Source organism: Curcuma longa, chromosome 10 (assembly GCF_044706935.1).
Source record: "Curcuma longa cultivar G26 ecotype Majalengka, Jawa Barat chromosome 10, ITB_CL_G26_1.1, whole genome shotgun sequence".
NCBI lineage: Eukaryota > Viridiplantae > Streptophyta > Magnoliopsida > Zingiberales > Zingiberaceae > Curcuma > Curcuma longa.
In genome coordinates this window covers 6,909,464-6,931,212 of record NC_133870.1, presented here as the reverse complement: position 1 = coordinate 6,931,212, position 21,749 = coordinate 6,909,464, and the positions used below count along the sequence as shown (strand labels likewise).

The following is a 21,749-nucleotide window of genomic DNA, read 5'->3' as shown; positions in this document are numbered from 1 at the left end:
AAATATTAAAAGGTTTTTCTTTATATCAATAAAATAGTAGGGTGCATTTTGGAAAAACTGAAAATAAAGGTCGTATTTTGACAAATTTATTTATTTATTTATTCTTCACGGCCATAGATTTCAGAGCCATTACTGCAAAAATTATTCGGGAAAAAAGAATAATAACTACGACATTAATTGCAGTCGCAATCTTGCAAAAGCAAGATCGCGACAGTAATGGCGGATATGGGCGACGAAAATGGCAGCAGCTCAGGTTACGGCGGTCGTAGCAGAATCAAATGCATTACGGCAACCACCACTCCGTCCTCGCCGGGATTCCAATCGTATTGCGCCAGCCCTTTAAATACGCCGCCTCCCCCCTGTTCCTCTCCTTCTCCCCCCTCCCCAAAGCAAGCTCTTGCAGTGGACCACGAAGTCGAAAGGAGCGACCTTTTGGACGATTTCGCTATCGATGCGGTTCCTTTTCCCCCAAATCGGAAGCGGAAAGGAGTCATCTTGCTGGACTTTTAGGTCGAAATCGATCCGCTCGAAGTAGTTCCTTTTTCCCACCCGAACCGGAAAGGAGTCATCTTTTTCAACTTTTTGAGTCAAAATCTAAACCCTTCAAGTTCTTGATTGGTGCTGGTTTAATGGAGTCCGAGGAGGTGTTATGTAGCTTGTGATCGTTCACTCCGGCGACGAAGAAAAAGGCAGATTTTGTTCTGAATACTGAAGAGAACTCGACGCCCATATCTCGTGATCAGTTTGATTTCGTTCATCTTCTCAAACTGTTCTTGTTAATCAAAAGGGTGAATCGGAATTCCGAATGAATCCCTCTTACTTTTCGTGTTCAGATTAAGGATTTATTATGCTGAAGAGGAGATCCAGATCGGTAGGTGGCAAGGAGGGCTTCATTCGAACTCTCCTCAATTTCCCTCTGCAAGCAATAACTTCAGCAAGCTCACTGCTTCCTCCCATTTGCTCTTCCGGTGCTTCTCCTCCAAGAGGTTTGCAGACATCGAAGCCGCCGTGAGATTCCCTCCAACTGGAGACCCGTCCCTTCTCCTCCTCCTCCAGCATTATCTCGAACTCCGGGGCAGACAAAGAAGCCTCCTTTTGACCCGTCGAGCCCATCGGCCTTGGTATCGTCGACGCACTCGATAGGGAAAAAACCAGAAAGAACTCCGAGCGCAGCATGCTCATCGACGAATCCATCACCACGAGGAAGGAGAACCACGGTGCTGATTCAGCAGATGGATTTTTGACTTCTTGCCGTACATGCAAGAGGATTCTTGGAGAAGGGATCGATATCTATATGTACAGGTCAGTGTTCTTCAAACTTTTGCTTGAAACAAAGTTACTGAAACCTCTAGAGTTCACCATGATCCCTGTCGATTATGCTATGGAACTAGTTTAGCTTCTGGGATTCTGGTCCATGCAAAACTTGTAACATGATCAAAAACATACTTTGGTGCTTTGTGTTTTGATCAAATTCTGTGATGATTGAAGTGATATGACTGTTCTATCATCTGTATTGTGACATTTCAGTAATGTTTCTTTCAGAGGAGAGAAAGCATTTTGCAGCATCGAGTGTCGGCACCATGAGATCCTTATCGATGAAGGTGTCTTCGAGAATCCCTCGCCGGATTTATCATCTTCTAATGGAGGTAGAATTAGAATGTTGTGATGGATCAGGCTGTTCATTGCTGAAAGAAGAGAGACTTGCAAGGATAATATATCAAACTATTTTTCTTTCTTTTTGGCTCACAATTCTCAAGTTATTATGATTTGTGTTGTTCATGAAAAACTTTCAATTAACTATTGAAAGTGTGATCGATTAACTAGTTGTTTATGAGAAAGTGCCAAATTTTGCGGAATATAAAGGACGACATTTTATATTTTAGAGATTTTTTTTATCATTATATGAATTTTAAAAAAATTAAAATGCATCCACCAAATGGAAAATGGATGCCATATAATATAATATCATATCCTTTTGTTTTCATCACGAAATTATACAACAAAGTTATATTTTATCAAAAAGAAAGGAAACAATAGATTACAAAAAAGCAGATTGGAATGAGAGACAAGAATAAATGACTTGTTCTTGTATCATTTAAATACAAAAAAGAGTTTAATATATTACAGAAAAGTGACAGGGAGAAAATAAATAAATAAAAAAGAGAGAGAGAGAAGGTGAGATGCCTGCCATAGGTCGGTGTGAAGGGGCCCAGTTGGTGTGGAGTCCCAATGATGAATACGAATATTATGGGGGGCACTCGTTAGGGGAGAAATTAACGGCCGTGATTTAAAATGAATTGGAATGGACGAGCAGAAGAAGGTAAGAAGGTAGAAGAGGAGAGGAGGAGATGAAAGGAAAGACTAGACTATCTAGTTCCTCTCTTTCCGAGTATATTCTCATTTAATGGTATTTGAATTATTATATTGAATCGTTCGTTAAAATCTATTTAGATTTTTAAAATTTATTTTAATAATTAATAAAAAATTTCTATAAAACTTGATTGATTATCTTCAAAATTAATCGATTTAAAAAATCAAATACTTAAATTATAAAAAAATCCTAACAATACTTATATAAACCTAACACAATCTGACTTGAGTTGAGTTAGCTATAGTTTGAGGGCAATTGAAGCTTAGCTCGTGCCGAATTAGACATAGCTTGAGGGCAATCAGCTCGGGCACGACCTATCGGCATCTTCTACAACAAAAGGTGGAATTCGTCATCTCAATCGAGCTCGGGCACGACCTATCGATATCTTCTGCAACAAAAGGTAAAATTCATCACTTCAGTGGTCCTACACGGTCGGTCCTACAATTATCTGTGAAAAAGTAAATCGAGAAACTACAATTGATCACGACAAAAGAGTTTATCCTTTTCTATAATTTTATTTTATCGTAACCAACTTTTCTGTAAAAAAATGGAATCTGCTACCTTAGCGACCCCACACGGTACACCCCCACGATCATCTGTGAGAAGGTAAATCGAGAAACTGTAGTTGTCTGACTTTGTCAGGATGATTCGAACCGTTACCCTCTTTTATAAATCTGCTGCGTTGTAATCAACTCAACTGTGCCTCAAGGATCATTCTAACCAACTCAGTATCTCAAAATCAATCCTAGAGATCCATCAAAATCTTTTATAAAATTGAAATCTACGCGTTTGACGCGCCTGGCAACGGAGAGAGATAGAAGAGGACAAGAACAGCACAGCAGCCAACAATGACTGCTCCCCTTTTGCCACTACTTTATTGCACTCATTAACTCGCAGTGGTGTACTTTCGCCAACGCGGTGAAGAAAAAATTGCTACACAAATTGGTATGCTGTTGTTGTTTGATTCTTCATTCACTGCGTCGTTAAATTGATCGGAGCAGTGATTTCCAATCGCATCTCCCGCAAATCCACCAACTTCGCCTTCCGAATCCATCTGCATTTCCTCCGCTGTTTCTTTGTCTCTTTCGCCGTCTTTTCTTTGTTTTCTTTGGGTGCTTTTCTTGTCGGCTCGTTGAATTTTTTTTTTTGCCGGAGCGGGAGATGAGCAGCAGAGAAATGGGATGATTCTGGGTGAGAAAAGCAGCTGGATCTGGAAGAACGGCTGCTGGATGATCGACCTTGGGAGGAAGAACGATTTCTGCTCATGGTATGATTATACATACATATTTTTCTTCCCACTTTTTTTTTCGCTCGGAGACCGATTTCTATTTGAGGGTTTTTGGCTTTCTCTGATGCTGAAGACTTTTTCTATGCTACTTCTCCTCCTCTATGATCGAGTTCTTGGATAAAGTTGCCCTAGATCTCCAGTCTCGCGCCAGCAGTTTTGGTATTTCCTTCAGTAGATTATCTTTCCTTCCTCGCCTCAGTTTTTTTTTTTTTTTTTGCACTCAAAACAAAGCTTGAGCAAGTGTTTGAGAAGTTGCAGAGCAAAATGAAGTAGACGATCCAACTGCGTTACAGTATGTGCATAGGAGAGACAAGCGCCTCATAAAAATGGCTTCTATCGACCAACTAAATCTGTGATCGCAGTACAAACAAATGATCTCTAAATGCATTCGTCGTTTGTTGCAGAAAACTAGCTTGTTGAATTGCCAGAGAAGATTGATTGATTGCTACCTCTCAACTTCATGGTTAGAGAATATATCATTTTCACCATTTTCTTTTCATCTTTCATTGATAGTCTTTACGTTTACTAATCATGCCTTTACTTTTGTGGATGGTGTTGGTGGATGAATTTTTATTGTGTTTTAAGTGTGACTTTATCATGTTCTTCTCAGATGGTTCTATAAGCCATGAAGTCGGAAGCACACACTGCATGACTTTCAAGTTCTTACTCATGCGCTTCATCAAACTGTTGCATCATTGATTTCTGCCAGTGAAATTGATCTTCTTATGTGAGATTGAATAAGATTTTAGTTGCCTTGGTAACTATCATCATGGCAACATTGTCAGATGCTGAATCCAGACGCTTGTATTCATGGTGGTGGGATAGTCATATCATCCCCAAGCACTCCAAATGGCTGCAGGATAATCTTGCAGGTAAGAATTGATGCATTTTATATGTTGAATCGAGCTTTCTAGTTCTACAAGTTTCCTAAACTATAGTGGAGCATGAATATATACTTATTATTCATATAGTCAAAGACCAAAATTCATAAGCATTGATTGTTATACATATAAATATAACTCACTAATAGGAAACATAGTTCCCAAAAAGATCATTTAAGTTTCAGCTGTTTTATCCTGATACATTATTCAATGTTAGTGATGGAACACCATTTACACTTGCCTGTGCAGATATAGATGACAAGGTCAAAGCCATGATCAGACTTGTAGAAGAAGATGCTGATTCGTTTGCGAAAAAAGCAGAAATGTACTTCAAGAAACGTCCTGAGCTTATGAAATTGGTAGAGGAGTTTTACCGTGGCTACCGTGCGTTGGCAGAACGATATGATCATGCAACTGGGGCACTTCGTCAGGCTCACAGAACTATAGCTGAAGCATTCCCGAACCAAATTCCTTTTGACTTGTTCGATGAGTACCTATCCCTGGATGCAGAGACAAATAATCCTGAAATGCCGCAAGGAAATTCGCAATCAGATGATGCGGATAATGATCTTGATGCAACTTTTATGGAGGGTGAGGAAGGCAAAGTTTCAGAGTATAGATTACTTCAGAAAGAAATAGCAAGGCTGTCGACTGAAAACCAGGAGCTGAAGAAGCAAATTAGTTTGGAATCAGCACGTGCTGATAAAAATGAAGGTGAAGTTCAACGCCTAAAAGAGACCTACTCCGCGGCAAAATTTGAAAAAGAAGAATCACTTACTCGATATCTGGAGTCTATGACAAGAATATCTGATTTGGAAGATGAAATCTCTCGCACCAAAGCTGAGCTTAAGAAACTTGGTGAGGAGATGATCTTGGGAGCTACATGCTTAAACAACACCGAGGAACGGAGGCTTGACTTGGAGAAGGCTAATCGATCATTAAATTTAGAACTTGACCTCCTAAAGAAAAAAATGGAGCATCAACAGACGGAGTTAAACCAAAAGGGGCTGGAGCTGGAAATCCTCAATGTCTCCTTAGAAGATAAAGATCAAAGAAATGTGGAAGCTGAGATAGCTTGCCAATTGATGAAAAAGAGATATACAGATACCCTTGAAGAGATGAGGCATCAGGTACTGGAGCTTGAAATGGAAGTTAAGAAGCTGAAGGATGTGGATGAAGAACTTAAGAAGATCAGGGAGGAGAATGTGAAGCTAAGTGAGGAACAATTTTCGTCTTCTCTTAAAATATTCAACCTGCAGGATGAGAATTTTTTCCTGATGGATTTGAAAAGGAAACTTGAAGATGAAGCTGATCTTCATATGGACGAAAAGGAAGCTCTTCAGATACAACTAGATTGTCTTACACAAGAAAGAGATGATTTGGTAGTTAAGTGTCATGGACTTACAGATGAACTTCAGACAGTTCATTTAAATGTAGAATCCCTTCAGACATTAATAGAGGATTTGAGGGATGCAAACCTTGAACTTAGGGATACAATCATGGAAAATGAGGACGAAAGAACTCTTTACATGCTTAACCTAAACCATAAGCAAACAATGTCAAAGGAGATTCAAGTATTAGAAGCTACACTTTTGAATGTAAATGCTGAATTAGAGAGATTAAGAAGGAAGGTAGATGAATTAGAAGACTCCTCTGCTCATTTGCGTGGTAGGATATCCATATATCTAGCTGAAAAGGCATCACTTTTGTCACAGTTGAAGGCTGCAAATCAGCAAATAGAGAAGCTCTCAAAGAAAAATGCATTCTTAGAGAACTCCCAATCTGATATGAATGTTGAACTCGAGGATATGAGAAGAAAGTTGAAGAGTGTGAAAGAATCCTGCAAGTCCCTTGACAATGAGAAATTATGTCTTCTTTATGAGAACAGCACGCTCAAATCACAGGTAAACATAACTTCTGGAAGCTGATTAAGGTATCTAAAATGCTAATTTGTTTTTCTATTCTCCTATTCTGGAATTATTTCTTGATTGATTTTGTGGTTGTAACTTCAGTTTATATTTTGTTTGCATCATGTAGAAACATGTTCACAAATTAGTATAACAAGCATGAAAAATGCTAACATTGATGTGTGAGACTATTTAAAGAAATACAAAAAATACATTATTCAAAACCAATTAGGTGAAGCTATAAGAAGATCAATTGAAAGAAAATAGGTTATGAAAGTATGAACTTCTTGAAAGACAATTAATAACTTCTACATGTTAACATTAATTTAAGAGAGATGAATATTGTTGAGGTATGCAAAATAGCATAGCAGATTCAAATATAATTAGCGATACAGCCATGTATATACTTAAATGGAAGGATAAGATCCATAGAGCTGATCACAAGAAGTTGGAACTAATACAGCTTGTTGTCTCTATTTTTATCGCATCAGGTTGAAAGCTTTAAACAGAATCTGCAGAGCTTGGAAGGCAGGTATTCTGAGATAGAGAACAAAAGCACTAACCTAGAGAGTGAGAAAGACTGGACCCTTCGTCAAATGGCAGAACTGCAAGATTTATTAATCATGGAAAAGAAAGAAACCCATAACATTTTTCAGTCTAGCAAAATTCAACAGAATGCATTAGAAAATCAGATATTGCTCCTTCAGGGACAAGCTAGGCAATGGGAGGAGAATTTCCAAATGGAACATCACCACATTGTAGATGCTCAGATCGAAATTTTCATATTGCAGAAATGCTTATGTGATATGAGAGAGGTGAGCTTGAACTTATCATGCGCATCCCAAAAACAGGAATATGAATTAAGATGTGCTGAGAAACTTATCCTGAAGCTCGAGCAGGAATGCTTGAAGCTGGAGAGTAAGATGACATCTTTAACAGAACATAACAAGAAAGTAAGGGACTGGCTACATGTGATAATAAGATCACTCAGGATGGATCTTGAGCATGCTTCTTTAGACAATGGCGAAGATGAATTAGTTTTGCAGCTTATTTTGCATGAACTGAAACAAATGCAACAGACTATTTCAGAGGTCCAGGATGAAAAGCAGTATCTGTTTCAGGAGAAATCAGCTGCCGTTAACCTTCTACAGCAGTTTGGGAAGTATGTCACAGAACTGAGAGAAGAGAAGACCATTCTTGAGAGGGAATCTGAAGTAAGAGCAGAGAATTTTACCCAGATAAAATGCAAGAATGCTGAAATCCTTGCGACGAGTGAACTTTTGAGGAAGGAAATGCAGGCAAGCAATGAACGAGAAGAAGCCCTGAAAATTGAAGTGGATTTGCTATTCAGACAGTTAGCTTGTCTACAAACAACTCACAGCAAATTACAAACTGATTGCTTTGAGGCACTGGCAGAAAATAAGTCTCTCTGTAGGAAGCTATATAACTCGAGAGACAATGATGATAAACTGGAAGAGGAGGACAATCTTCTTATGGAGTTTATTGCTCTGGACTGCCTTTCTGTGGTGTGTAGGAGTTTTATCTCAGAGATAAATTCGGCTTTTAATCTATTGATTACTGAAAATAACAATCTCCACAAGTCCAACAGCAAGCTTGAAGTGGAGAACATGCTCGTCAACGGGAAAATAGTATTGCTTGAAGATGAAAACACACATCTGAAGGACTCGTTGGCTAACTTGAAAGAGTGCAGAGGTGATTTGCTAGAAGTCCAGTATGATGTCGATCATGCTAGAAGTGTTAGTGCAAAAGAACAAATGGAAGTTCTTAAAGAGGAAATCACGGTAAAAAATTCAACTATACATGAGCTGGAGAAAAAGATTTATGTCCTGGAAGGAGAAACTACTGGACTAAGAAGCGATCTGAATGAGTATTCACTGTTTTTGGAGTCCCTGTGGGATGATATTGCGATCCTAGAAGATCTCACACTTTCCCTTGTGAGGCGGTATTCTACTTCTACTTCAATAACTACGACAAAAGAGGAGGTATGTTCACTCTTTCCTTTTAACGAAGAGAAAAATGTTTTAGTTTCATTTATCTGCAGTTCTTTCTTATGTTCATAATACTAGAGTAAGATTTCTAAGAAATTAACAAATTAGATTACGTGGATGTTTGATGATGATACAGTTGTGTATTCAGGATGATCAGTTTCAGTCTTCTCCTTATACCAAGAGGGACCAAGAAGAAGATAAGGAAGAATTTAGTGCCACTGGACCTATGGGACCTCAAAAACTGCAAGATTTGCACAACAAGGTGAAACTGCTTCAGGAGGCTGTGATGGATACGGGCAATGTTCTGGTACTCGAACGATTAGATTCGAGTGCTAGTTTGGATGCTGCATGGAAAGAAATTGAAGGGTTAAAAACGAAGGGAGCCTCTGACAATGACATTGCTAGATCAAAGTATAAGCAGCTCATGAGTGACATACAAATCGATATCGTTTTGAATTCTCCAAGGTACAAGAATGGTGTTCTTTCCCGTGGCCTAAGAAACTCTAAAGAAGCTGGTGAAGTGTGGGGGAAATACGAAGAGGGGTGCAGCACCCAAAATCAGAGCTACCAAACTGCAGAAATGGAAGGAAAGCTATTTGAGAAAGAATGCATCGACAAGCTAGAACTCCCTAAGAAAGCAGAATCATGCCGCGACTGGAACAGAAAGGTCTTAGATAGACTCTTTTCTGATGCCCAGAGGTTGCTGCTTCTGCAAGCGAGTATAAAGGAACTGCAGAAGAACATGGAAACACTTGAAAAGATCAACCACCCTACAAGGTCAGAGCTCGATGCCATCGGCACACAATTGAAAGACGCCGAGGGAGCCACATCGGAGCTCATTGAAGTTAATGGTAATTTGACAAAGCAAGTGGAAGACCTTTTGGCTTCCCCCGACGATCAGTCAGAGAAGAAGGTTAGTCACAGCAAAAGACAGAAGCAAATCTCCGACTGGGCACGAAAGGTGTCTGAGAAAATCGGAAGGTTGGAATTGGAGATGAAGAAGATTCAATATGGTTTGCTGAAATTCAAGGATGAAAATGCGAATAAAAGAACGAGAACGATGAAACGGAGAGCTGGGATTCGTCTGAGGGAATACATCTATGGAAGGAGAAACAACAGGAGACATAAGGAAGGTTCTTCCTGCAGCTGTTTGAGGCCTGCAGAGAACAGTGACTAACCCTCTTCCATGCTTGTTTTAATGGCTTTTATGTGCTGTTTCTGTAGTAGTTATCTTGAGTTGATTGATAGGTAAACATATGAAAGTGCAACGTCATTTACTAATTTGAGGGCTTGTATATTGTAGCTTTCATGTAGGTAACAAACTTATGGAGCTCAATTATCTATTTGTATTGATTTTATGCATCTATTATTTAGTTTTTTTTTTTTTGCAGTTTTCTTATGGTTGGTTGGAAAATAAAGCCGAACGTAGTCAGAAATATTCCTCCAAATGTGTTTTCTTCCACCATAATTTTCATTCAAAGATATGACAATTCAGAATAAAATTTTCAAAAAATGAGACCAGAAAATCATATGTAATGGCTATTAACAAGTAAATTATTTTTCAGATAAATAATTATTAGAATTAATCTGTATAATCATTTTTACAAAATTAATTAATGAAATGTCATTTCATACAATTTCACATACAAATCATCTCTCTGTATTATATAAATGTAGAATTAGCTCGATTGTTTGTGAAGTATTTTGTATTATATAATCCAATAAATGCTCTAGAAAATGAGAAACCGACATCAACATGTAATAAAATGTTCGCAAATTTGAGAGTTTGGGCTCAAGTTGTAAGATCCCAAAGGGCGTAACTTTTGGAAAAACAATAATTTAGATAGAACATTCATCATATCTTTAATGTCATTATTGCAATCTTTGACACCAGGGCAAAAGATTCATCATGATTTGTAACTCCAAGAGTGGATAATATACACATAATTGTCTAAAAACAAACTAGTCAACAAGAAAGAAAGAACAACCAAGAGGCGTCACCTCAATTGTAAGCTTAGCTTATGCCACCCATGAAGGTCCTCGGATCAGGGCAGGTCCCACTGAACTGAGCTTGAGAAAAGTCAAAACCAGGGTTCTGCAAATTGTTTTTTTTTCTAAATAAGAAACATATTGAAACTTAAATTTGTTTTCATGATATCTATACTTCTAACTCAAAGTAGTGATGACTGTGGATGGAGTAAATACTTGCGCAAGGAATTCTGGATTTTAGTTTGTTTGTATCAAGGACCTATTTTGCTATCAGTAATGAAACGCATAACAATTATTATAGCATTATGAAAAATTCAATCCTGTTAAAAGTCATGGCCTTTTACAATCTAAATAAGCAAAAAAAAAAAAAAAAGTTTTACCTCTTCCTGAAACCTCTGCAGCATTAGGCGCTTCTGTTCAAGATCCGCAGCATATGAATCCAGCAAACCTTGACCAAGTATGGGAGATGACCAAGTTTTTCCTTTGTCCCTCTTCTGTAATGTTATGTGCATGACTTCGTCCTCTATTTTGCAAAGACAGCAAAAACACCATTAATTGTCATAGTAAAAAATAAGTAAATGTAGACATTTAGTGAAGAAGATGGTCAAACTGCACAGGACCTATATCACCAACTAATCTCAGAAACATTAATACATAACTTGCTGTTTCTACAGTCTTGTTCTGCACCATTCACGCCACAAGTAATAATGCATTGCTTAGCTCAACAAAACAGTCTAAATCCCAAACCAAATTAAAATGACTTGTCCACAGTCCACAAGTTTGCACAATTGTTTGTAATTTGGAAAGCTAACAAGTCATAACTAAACGATTGAGCTTCACTTTTTTTTATTCTGCTTTATGAATTATTAGTTCACATCTCTCTCTCTGTGAACCAAAGATTAACAGAACAAAGGTTGTATTCAAAAGGCATTTGGCAGTATGTGCATCCAATCATCGAGGAAGAAGTCTCCAACACTATGCCTCCTTTGTACAGGGAGGATCTTTTGCACTGGGTTAAGATGGATCACTTTCAAATTTAACTTCACTAGTTATTACCTCTGAAATATCTTTCCTTTTTGTATGTAAAATAATAAGACTTTCCTTTTTCAGTGTTTATAAATTATGTGGGAATTAATAATCTAGATAACTTTTCTTTTCCCCTAGAACAAAAAGTGTAGCTTGTGCCAAATTATTTCAACACTTGGAAATCCTAAAGTTCACCACCTTCAACACTTGTAAGTTTTATTAGTCTATTTGATTTGATAAATACTCCATACTATTCCCACCATGCTCCCCTCTTTCTAATTATCTTTTGATCTCATCCAAATCCTACTTAGCTTGAGGAAAGATTTGATGTTGTAAGCTGCAGTTGCTCAGTAGATTAAGATTTAAAGGCTGGAGATCATACTGCTGAAGCTCAATTAAAATATTTCTTAAATTTTGTTACGCTTTATAATAATGAAGCTAACAAAATTAAATTGCCTTAGTGATTATCAGGATCTTTGTTGCTAAAAGCAAAAATCATCCTCAATTCCAAAGAAAGTGCAACATGATAACCCCATTCTCTAGGTACTATTAAACATCAATAAACATTTCCCCTCCAACTTATCTCTAGAACATGTGCTAAAATATTTATATTTGGCCTAAAATCAGTCTGATCATACACAGCCAAACCAATCAGCTAAGAAGACAAGTGCTGAGCAACAATTCCAAAGAAACAAATCTCACTAGTAGCACAGATATGTGACCAGCCTCAATAAATTAAGAAATACACTGAAAAAAACTAAGAACAATTTGGGAATGCGTGGAAAAAGAGAAATATCAGAGTTCTTTTGAAAGTGCCCTGGTAGTATACCAAAAAATTAACTTTAGTTCCGTATCTCCATAATCAAGCTATTTTATTATTCTATGTGCTGACAGACTTCAAGAATGTGAAAAAGAAATGCAATGCAACATAGATCCTAGAATCTTCTACTGTACCAAAGATGATCTCCTTGAGTTTATTTGTAAACTGACGAGAAATTTTCATATTTAGATGAATTTACTCCCTCAACTTTTCTGTCACACATGTTTGATTCCAAGCATTGACTTACTAACTAGTGTCCAATACTCAGCCAAGGAATGTTTATACTAATTATGAAACAACGGAAGTTGTAATAAAAAGGAACAAAGTAGGAAAACTTGCAGGCAAGAATAACGAGTTGAAGGATAACAAGGATGTACTACCAAGGGTCCAGAAAGACGAGTCGACCTTCACAGGGCAGGCGAGATCATGCTGAAAAACAACCAATTCATTGAGAGAAGGAAAAAAAATGTAGAAGCAATCATCAATCTCACACGAAGAAGTTAATAAAACAAAAGATAAGATTTTGCATCGCATACATTGAGATAAGGAGGATTGCCCTTGATCCCCACTTCGAGGTGTTCGGACTGGATCTTGCAGTAAAAAAGTTTCTTGGGAACGTTGGAAGGGAGGTCGATGTACATGTCGACCTCCTCCAGGGTTTGATCCCATTCGAAAACCTTCTGACCTAGAGGATCGAAATCAACACCAGATGAGAAAAGAAACCCGAACGAACCGAAGATTTGCAGGAAGCGCGCAACCAGTCCACGGAGAGAGCCAAGGATTTACCACCATTGACGAAGCTGTGGCGCTTCTCCGGTGCCAATTTCTCCGCCATTTACCGTGCTCCGACGGAGAACGAGCGAGAGAACGGAGGAGAGGAGGAGCAGAGACTTCTCCGAATGGTGGAAGAGGATATAAACAGTTTGATATTATAAAATATTGCTTCATTGCTTGTTTAATAACATTTTAATATATATAATTTATTTTTAAAATAAAATGTCATGTTAAACATCATATTTATTTATTTTTAAATTAATTTTGATTTAATCAAATAAATAATATATCAGTATTCCTATTAGTTATTCTAAAAATATATCACATAACTTGTAAGTTAATTGTAAAAAGTATGGTAGTTAATCAATATGGTTTTGCTAGAGATTAAACAAAAACAATACTAGATTTAGTAACTACTATCTTGATAAAAAAATTAATAGTTAAATTGGATGAATTAATACTAGATTTACTCGAATTTTTGGGGTTCGATACGATAAGAAGCTTGATTACAATAAGGCTTCGATGTATAGTATGAAACTACATCTTCAATCTCAAAAACATTGTTATTTTTCATTAGCATAAGCAAAAAAAACTGTAACTCCCAAATGGTCTCTTCCAGTGTATCGAAAACTAATGCAACATTTAGACACTAAGCGCGACACTTAGACATTAAGCATCCGTGTTTATCACAGATCCTCTGGGAAAAATGTATTAGTCCCTATCTATACAAAACAGTCAAAAATTCGATATTCAAGAGAAAGACATCTACTTGGCTTCACAAACATTTTGCATGATGTAGTAGCTTCAGAGGCTAATTATCGGATCTTTACTTATGATGTACAACTCGCTTCATTGGTTGTTGGATACTCCACACAGCTTTTGGGAGAAGAATCCGTTGTCGACGATAAAGATGATGCGTTGGGTGCTGGGGTTGTGAGTGGAGGAACAACATGCCTTTGTGAATCTCTTCGGAGACTTTGTGCTTCCAAGGGTGGATTGTTTTGGGTGGCTTGTGGAGCATTGGGAGGTCGAGCACCCTCATCGGCAAGTTTTCGTAAAAGGTTCATCACCGTAGGAAGAAATCTTGTTGACAGTGTGAGGATGCCAGGAAGCTGCATTAAGGAATGTTTGGGATTCATAAATGAAGCTTGAAAAACGGCAAAAAGTTTCTTGCATTTGTAACATGCCAGAATTTACTTACTATGCCATTCTGAAACATCTCAGCAACGTCTAGCTGCACCCATAGAGCTTTGAACACCAAGAACATAACAAAAAGCAGGAACAGGTAAAAAGGATTCCTGCTCAGAATAAAATCAGCATGAGATAAAGAATGAAAGTTTGAGTTGTCAGTTTATGGCTTGTGAGGTAGATTGAAGCAGTAGGAAGAGTGAATGAAAGCAAAGACCTAAAGAGCACCATCAACTCATTGAAACCGAGGATTAAAATAGCAAGTATCGCCCATGGAGGAGGTAGCGTACTGTTACTGCGCTTATGTGCTTCCTGAGATGAAGAGAACAATTGTGAGCAACTTAATCCAACTATAGTTAATTTTGCCAAGTCAATTAGATATCATAATCAATTACGACTTCCAAATCATGAACAAATGGTTGTTTCCTTGTTAGTTGCAGTAACTAATGCTACTTTAAGTTAAAATATGCAAATATGAGTTTATAGTATCTTTGCTGAAGAATTCTGAACAAGTAATATCACTGTTAAAGGAGCAAATTTTAATCCGAAATAAAATTAATTCTTAATTTGGATATTTGCACTTGCCAAATCAAAATGATTTCACTATAAAAAAGAGCAAAACGAGTACACACACAGAAGAAAAGAAACTTAAAATACAGGGATATGTACCTGTGCAGATATTGCTTGGGTGACAGTATATTCAGTCTCTGTCTTAAATTGTTTCCACAAAGATTTGCATTGCACAGGGGTGATCAATGTATTAGATGGAGAAACCTGAACAATATTCCACACATTAGTTTCCTGTCTTGGTTTTTCATGTTATTGTAGACAAAAGTATATCCACGCTTACAGCGTCCCATGTGCTTGAAGCGAGTGAATCTGTTGTTGTTGCAGCTCTCCGTACTAGGGCAACCGGCGCATCCATAAGTGCTGACATAAGAGTGGATTCAATTTTGTCTGGTTTTCCGTCCAAACGAATAGCAGCCGTTACAGCCAACAGTTTGAGAGCCTGCATCATGACAGCGAACATGCAATCTTCAATAATTTGTGTTTATATAAATGGTTGATTGTAAAATGTACTCCTAAGTTTGGGCCTTTTAGTGGGATAGTTCTACTGTGAAGATCCCCAGCGTGACTGATCTGGTCTGATCATGTGAAGAGGTGTTCTTCATGCACGCATATATCCTGAGGCAGAGCGTGCGTGAATCTCAAAACAAGACCTTTTTGAGTTCACAAATCCAAGGCATCCCTTCACATGATCAGCCGTGAAGGGAGCCTGCACAGAACTGTCCCTTGTGGTGGATCTAGATTGAAATTTTGAGAGGATCAATCTATGGTTCAAAGTACCGATGAACGAGCATCCTTTGTGATCTTCCGCACATTTTCTTTTCCTGTCCAAACCCTAGGCATGGAGTCTTTGTCATGGCTAAACACTGTTGAGAACCTGAAAATTAACACCATACAATCTCAGAATGGGTAACAAAAGTACAGTTATGGTAAGTAGTTTAATTACCTATCCTTCATTCTGATCAGAACCTTGGCTGCTTCTTCTTTCGCTTTCTTTTCGACAACATTTTTTGCAAATTCTTTCAGATTAGTGATCCTCTCATCGAAATCAACTTTGTCTAGCTCAAATCCAGACAGTGAAGAGGAGAACTCCGCGAGGGCATTCTTGGTTTCACACTGGTAAAGATTTCTTATCGATGCCCAAGTATCATTGCCTGCAGCCTCAAATAGAGACTCCACTGGTTCAGCAAGTGCTTCTGTTAACTTGTCCTGGACAGCAACATCAACGGAAAGGCATTTTTAGCACCAGAATTTGATGAATTCAGATCACGAAATGAAACATTGATTGACCTCATATCGTTTTGTTAATTCAGAGATTTTCTGATTGCGAAGAGTATGCGCATGAGCAGTGACATCACGATAAAGCTTCTCTCGGACTTTGGAAGCATCCCACTCGGCACGACTGATGATAACATCTGAAGGTAAAAGATCAAATTGTATGAATTAGTAAGCATTGTATAGTTTCGATGATAGTTTCTTAGTAAAGGTGTTACCTGCACTTCCTTGATCAAATTCAAACATGGAGGACTCGGTACAGTCTCGAACAGATGCTGCAAAGCCTTTCCTGCTATTCAGTGAACTTTCCACATCCTTTTGAAACTTTTCCAGAGACTTTGAACGTAGATGTCCAAGCAGGGCTTGATAAGTAGGGTGCACAAGCTGTGTGGAACCAAAGAGATGAATATGATACCTCAACTCATGGATTAATATATGTCAACATATCAAGTAAACATCCTTTTTACTAAGAAAATGCCAACTCAGCAGACAATAAAGGGATAAAAGATACATGAAGGCCCCTTTTATCAAGCATCTGATAAAGAAGAGTTTTAAAAAATAATAAAAAGGATAGTCCAGTGCACGAAGTTCCCGCTAATGTAGGGTTTTGGGAAAGAGTCGATTGTATGCAGTCTTACCCTGCTTTGTAAGAGGTTATTTCCGAGACTCAAACCTGTGACCTCTAGGTCACATGACTGTGACCTCTAGCACATGACAACAACTTTATCATTGCGCCAAGACTCCCCTTCTAAAGAGCTTTAAAAAATGATACAGAGGTAAATTCTCTCAAACAAATATATTGTTCTATTTTTTACTACCAACAAGCAGATGTCATGGTTTTGTGAGCAGGTGCCACAATTCTATTGTTCTATTTCTACAACTAATGAACAAATCTCACAGTTCTATTTAACCAGGCGCTACTGTTTAAGCATGTGTCACAATTCTATTTTATCATATGCTGCGGTAAGACATGTTTAAAGAGAATCATGACACTTGTTTAAGATTATATGCTCTATGAAGGAGGCTTCAGTAATCACGAGTCTACCACAGAAAAGAGAGAAAAACTAGAGATTTGAATGGAAGCAAAAGGTATTATATCCAACAAAAGGGAGGATAAAATGATTAACAGTGAGTCAGAGAAGGGTATTTGTTCCAATAGGAAAGAATCCAATTAATCAGGAATACATACAGAGGAAATTTAGTAATCTATTGTCTTACATGCAAGGCTTTGGACTCAAGTTGCTTCCTCTTTGCAGTCCTAACGCCTTCATCAAAGTAAATAGCTTCCTTATCATACCTGCATCAAAGATGAATGGATCAGACAGAGATGACGAGACATTTGTTTATTTATCATGAAGAAATAAATGTAAGAAAATAAATTACTCTTCAATATAAGCATCAAGATATATTTAGAAAAATTACTCTTCTATATAAGCATCAAGAATAGCTTCAAGCCTTTTCCCAAAGCCGGAAACTGGACCAGACTGCACTGCCTCTTCCAACTCCAGCCATTTCTGAAGCACAACTAAAATATCATAAATTTGTGGGGAATTTTAAGACAACACATAAACTTGATGACTGATGTCACCTCATCAGAGGTTAAATGACTGAGCTTCTCGTTAGCAATCTCTTCGCAACGAACTGTTGCGACCATGACCTATGAAATTGTGTTCAAACACAGTTAGAAATAAAGGAAAAAATAGTTTTTGGGGTAATATTGTCGTGTCATGTTATCAGGTTGTATCTAATATTTGCCAACCTTGATTTATTTGAGCAGCTCAATAAGTGTGATGTACGACTGTACCTTGTGGGCAGGAAGATCAAGATCCTTGTTTTCACGCACAACCTTCCATATGTGTTGCGCACTAAAGGAAAACCCTGAAGCAGGAACAACACCTCTTCTATCACCTGCAAGCCCTCCTGGGGCAATTGAATGCACAAACCGTTTTCGAAGTTCTGCAACCTGTTACACAGCAAATGGCAAAAAAAAAAAAAAAAGGTTATATCTATAGCGTACCCTTTTACTTATGACAGCTATATTTGGATATAAGTCTTCAGTGGCAGATGTAAGGTTCTTAGTTTAGGGGGACAAAATGATACTAATTCTTTTTGCAGAAAGGAAAATATACATATGTCTTGTTGTTTGGAAAGAAATTCTATAAATCTTGATTATATTACATAGAATGCCCAGCCCCCGTTTGTCCACCCTATGATATAAGCTTATCACTTATGGTAGAGATATACATTGATTAGAGCATTTTATAAATCAGTTAATAAGTACAGTAAAATTTTAAAATCAACACCAGAATATTAAGAATACTAACAGAAAACTTTTCATTCTTATCAGAAAATAGTTCATGAAAATGATATACTTTTTAGTAATGAAAGAGAAGAGAAAACCTTATACCTGATCATGAAATTGATCTTCCTTCTCTTCATAACTAGATAATGCAGTGACCTCAACCTGATTAAGGGAACTGAAGTTATCAGATATAACAAGTCAATATATTTTGTTATCATAGACAAAAATCTTTGCAGGAAGAAACTTACATTGAAGAATTCACTGAGAGCTGTGTCTTTCTGAGCCTCAGGCTTTGAAACACTGTCCCATATCTGATAACAATAATGACAATGGTTGCGAATAACAACAAATAAAAGGGAAAATGATGCAGAAGAAGATCAGACAACATGCCTTTTGTATATCCTCTCTTAGAACAGGTTCCAAAGCTTCCAGTGGTGTCTAATAACAATCAAAAAGAAGGAATTAGTACTGCTAACTATGAAGCCTAAAGTTAAAAAAGGGGCAATAGCAGATCATACTCTTGTCCTGTCACGGATAACAAAGAGCAATGTGGTCTTGCGAGGGCTGAACAAACGCATCATGACCTATAAAAGAAATCAAAAGATTGATAACATTAGACACAATGTAGTAACTAACACAACCAAAACATGAATAATAAAGATAGAAAAAACAAATAAGATCGTTTTAAAACTAAAATTTTTGTCGAATAAATGGAGTTAACAAAATATTTAACTTAACAGTATATAAATTACTTTTGAAAAAGTTAGCTAGATTATACATCATTAAATATTGACATAAGGTAACCCATCTCATGTTATGTTAGCATCAATTACAAGAGCAAATCAATTAGATTAGCAAAAGATACAAGATACCTGAAATACTGTTTTTAGCAAGGGTTTGTTAGCTGCTTGCTCTCGTCCAATATCATGACACCACCTGGATAAAGCAACTTTAACAACAGATAAACCTAAACTTCATAAACTTCGCAAGAATAGTGTTACAGTCTTAGATAAGAGAGATATCTAAGTGAATTGAAATGAAAGATAAAACTCAACTCACATATTTATCAAAACTATGTCAGATATTGCCAGCGCAAAAAGTGCACTTTGCTTCTCAAATGCAGTATCATCCTAAAAAATAGAAACAATTGTTTATCTTGATCACGATAAAGTGGCATCTGATCATCCTAAACCAAAAGAAGTATATGGGCCAAATAATTGTAAGCTGATAAAGAAGAATCGAAAGGATGAATTTTATGGAGGATATGCCTCCGATAGGATTTTTGATCATTTCTTCAATAATTATAATGGAGGAATAATATAAATATAACTGACTCTAAATAGTTGGAACTCAATATTGCATTGGTGACAAGAAAGAGGTTACACTTTTTTTTTAATTTCCATGCTCAACTACTTCCTAGAGGTGTTGTTTTATCTAGGCTAGTGACCCAATTTAATGATGAATGTGAACAACTCTTCTGTAAAAGGTGGAATCCGCCGCTTTAGCGGCCCCACACGATGTAGTTTGAAGTGGAGGAAAATTTTATTTTTCCCTCCAATTGTTGGCCTCTTTTCAAAATGCTCTCAACTAAATGTAGTGAAGTGGCCAAAATATGCCCTCCAATGTTGGCCCCCTTTTCACAATGCTCTCCTAAATTTCATATGGCCATTTTCAAACTCTTTAAGATTTTCAAACTCTTGTCATTTTGCCCCTAAGTATTCATACCATTACGTTATTTGATAGAAGTGATGTGACATATATGTGGCATATAAGCCACATCATTACTTTGTTAGATAGATTAACACTGCTAATGGTTAGAGGGTGAAGTGACAGGAGTTAGAAAACTCTAGGGAATAATTTAGAAACTCCGTGTGCATTTTGAAAAAGTATATAAAATTTGAGTGGTAAAATGAAAAAAAAAATCTTTCCGGAAGAACAGTTAGAAAAATGTTAAAAAAATGCAAATGTAAAATATTACCTCTCCTCTTTCTCTTCCATCAGTACCTTCCAAATCCATCACAATTGTGCAAGGATCTATTCCGCGACATTTTGCTAACCATATACCTTTCGTAGTTTGGCTCCTGATAAGAAAAAGGAACCAGAAACACTCATCTTAAACAAGTATTTCCAATAAATGAAACAGAGTGAACCACTATTCTCAAGCACAGAGAGAAGTATCAGTACCTTCCCCGCAAAGCATCCATTTCCCTGAAGTCAGTTCGGAAAAGATTATTAAGCAAAGTACTTTTCCCTGCTCAAAAACAGCAATCATCAAATGTTATAAACGCAGAGAGGATGGCAAAACTGAAACAATCAAGATCAATTTAAAAAAGAAAACTACAATCGGACAGCAGACAAAATAGGTCACAAAAAGGTAATCTCACCGCTGCTCTGGGGTCCCATGATGGAGACGACGGCATAGGAGAGTCCACACTCGGCGAGCCTCGTGGCCTTCATGAAATGCTCAACACCAGCATCGTTGTACTCCCCTTCTCCATCGATGAGTTGCACCGATCGGTACTCCTCCTCAGCCATCCTCCGATCCAGAACAAAGCGGCGATGAGGGCGAAACAATGAAGTTCAAGGGTACTAAAAAGCAACCGAAGCAGTTCGATGGGAGATCTCCACGACCCTCAAACTCAGGGTGCCTCTCTAGATCAAAATCTAGGATTCGCCAGGGGGGAGAGAGAGAGGGAGCGAGTGGAGCGGAGAGGAGAGAAGCAAGGCATTTCACAAGGATGAGCCAATTTTATCGGCATCGTTGCCGTTATGTGACCTATTTATAGGCTCTGTCCCATTGAACTCCCCATTTGAAACAACTCCTTTATTTTATTTAAAAAAGTTTTTTAGGGCTAAAAATGATTAATAGGTTCAATAAATTTTAAATGTTTGTATAATTAATTTTCAAAATGATCTTTTATTAAATTTTATCAAATTATAATAATTAAAAATTATTAAACGATGCCCTTTAAGGATGTCAAAAATGAATCCGTTCGAAAAAAATATTAAATTAAAATTACAAATCAAATCAGAAAAAAATTTTGAATTTGAATGGACCGAATTAGGATTTTAAAATATAATTATATAATTAAAATTTTAAATTTAAATATTTAAATATATAAAATATAATTATCATATAATTTAAATAAAATTTTATTTAATTATTTATTTAAAAATAAAATAATAATATCACATAATAAAAAATCAAATCGAACTCATCGGATTATTCGAGTTAATTTGATTATCCAAATTCAAATTTAAATTTATAATTTTTAAATTAATTCCGAATTCAAGTTGAATTCAATTTTTTTTATAATTATCTTATTTCAATCAGATCCGAATCCAAATTAAC

General features: G+C 37.0%; 3 protein-coding genes and 1 pseudogene across 9 annotated transcripts; 2 read left to right on the top strand and 2 right to left on the bottom strand.

The window, feature by feature from the left end:
- The first annotated feature begins 268 nt into the window (after positions 1-268).
- LOC141836175 (uncharacterized) lies at positions 269-1,703 on the top strand (annotated as a pseudogene).
- Positions 1,704-3,366: 1,663 nt separating this feature from the next.
- On the top strand, positions 3,367-9,818 carry LOC141835863 (protein NETWORKED 1A-like). Of its 5 annotated transcripts, XM_074723254.1 has the most exons (7): positions 3,367-3,638; positions 3,733-3,818; positions 4,064-4,122; positions 4,270-4,531; positions 4,790-6,444; positions 6,939-8,450; positions 8,593-9,818. In XM_074723254.1, exons 4-7 carry the CDS (start codon positions 4,429-4,431, stop codon positions 9,631-9,633), a joined length of 4,311 nt encoding a protein of 1,436 aa, XP_074579355.1. In that variant the 5' UTR covers positions 3,367-3,638; positions 3,733-3,818; positions 4,064-4,122; positions 4,270-4,428; the 3' UTR covers positions 9,634-9,818. The 5 variants fall into 5 exon arrangements, with proteins under 5 accessions (XP_074579355.1, XP_074579353.1, XP_074579354.1 ...); XM_074723252.1 differs by lacking the exon at positions 3,733-3,818; XM_074723253.1 differs by lacking the exon at positions 3,733-3,818 and having other exon boundaries at positions 3,918-4,122.
- LOC141835864 (uncharacterized) lies at positions 4,722-13,182 on the bottom strand. 3 transcript variants are annotated; one of them, XM_074723258.1, is made up of 6 exons: positions 13,078-13,182; positions 12,828-12,976; positions 12,672-12,720; positions 10,826-10,968; positions 10,458-10,551; positions 4,722-5,040 (listed from the first exon to the last, which is right to left on the bottom strand). In XM_074723258.1, exons 1-5 carry the CDS (start codon positions 13,124-13,126, stop codon positions 10,471-10,473), a joined length of 471 nt encoding a protein of 156 aa, XP_074579359.1. In that variant the 5' UTR covers positions 13,127-13,182; the 3' UTR covers positions 4,722-5,040; positions 10,458-10,470. The 3 variants fall into 3 exon arrangements, with proteins under 3 accessions (XP_074579359.1, XP_074579358.1, XP_074579357.1); XM_074723257.1 differs by lacking the exon at positions 4,722-5,040 and adding an exon at positions 7,696-7,769; XM_074723256.1 differs by lacking the exon at positions 4,722-5,040 and having other exon boundaries at positions 10,316-10,551.
- Positions 13,183-13,895: 713 nt separating this feature from the next.
- LOC141836026 (protein ROOT HAIR DEFECTIVE 3-like) lies at positions 13,896-20,932 on the bottom strand. Its single transcript, XM_074723435.1, has 22 exons — positions 20,782-20,932; positions 20,582-20,648; positions 20,376-20,478; positions 19,457-19,527; positions 19,270-19,333; positions 18,916-18,981; positions 18,788-18,835; positions 18,646-18,708; positions 18,503-18,559; positions 17,900-18,058; positions 17,684-17,752; positions 17,518-17,609; positions 17,314-17,392; positions 16,314-16,479; positions 16,111-16,235; positions 15,767-16,029; positions 15,601-15,697; positions 15,104-15,262; positions 14,923-15,027; positions 14,471-14,565; positions 14,267-14,363; positions 13,896-14,177 (listed from the first exon to the last, which is right to left on the bottom strand). The coding sequence occupies exons 1-22, from the start codon at positions 20,930-20,932 to the stop codon at positions 13,896-13,898; spliced, it is 2,478 nt and encodes an 825-aa protein (XP_074579536.1).
- Between the last annotated feature and the right edge of the window lie 817 nt (positions 20,933-21,749).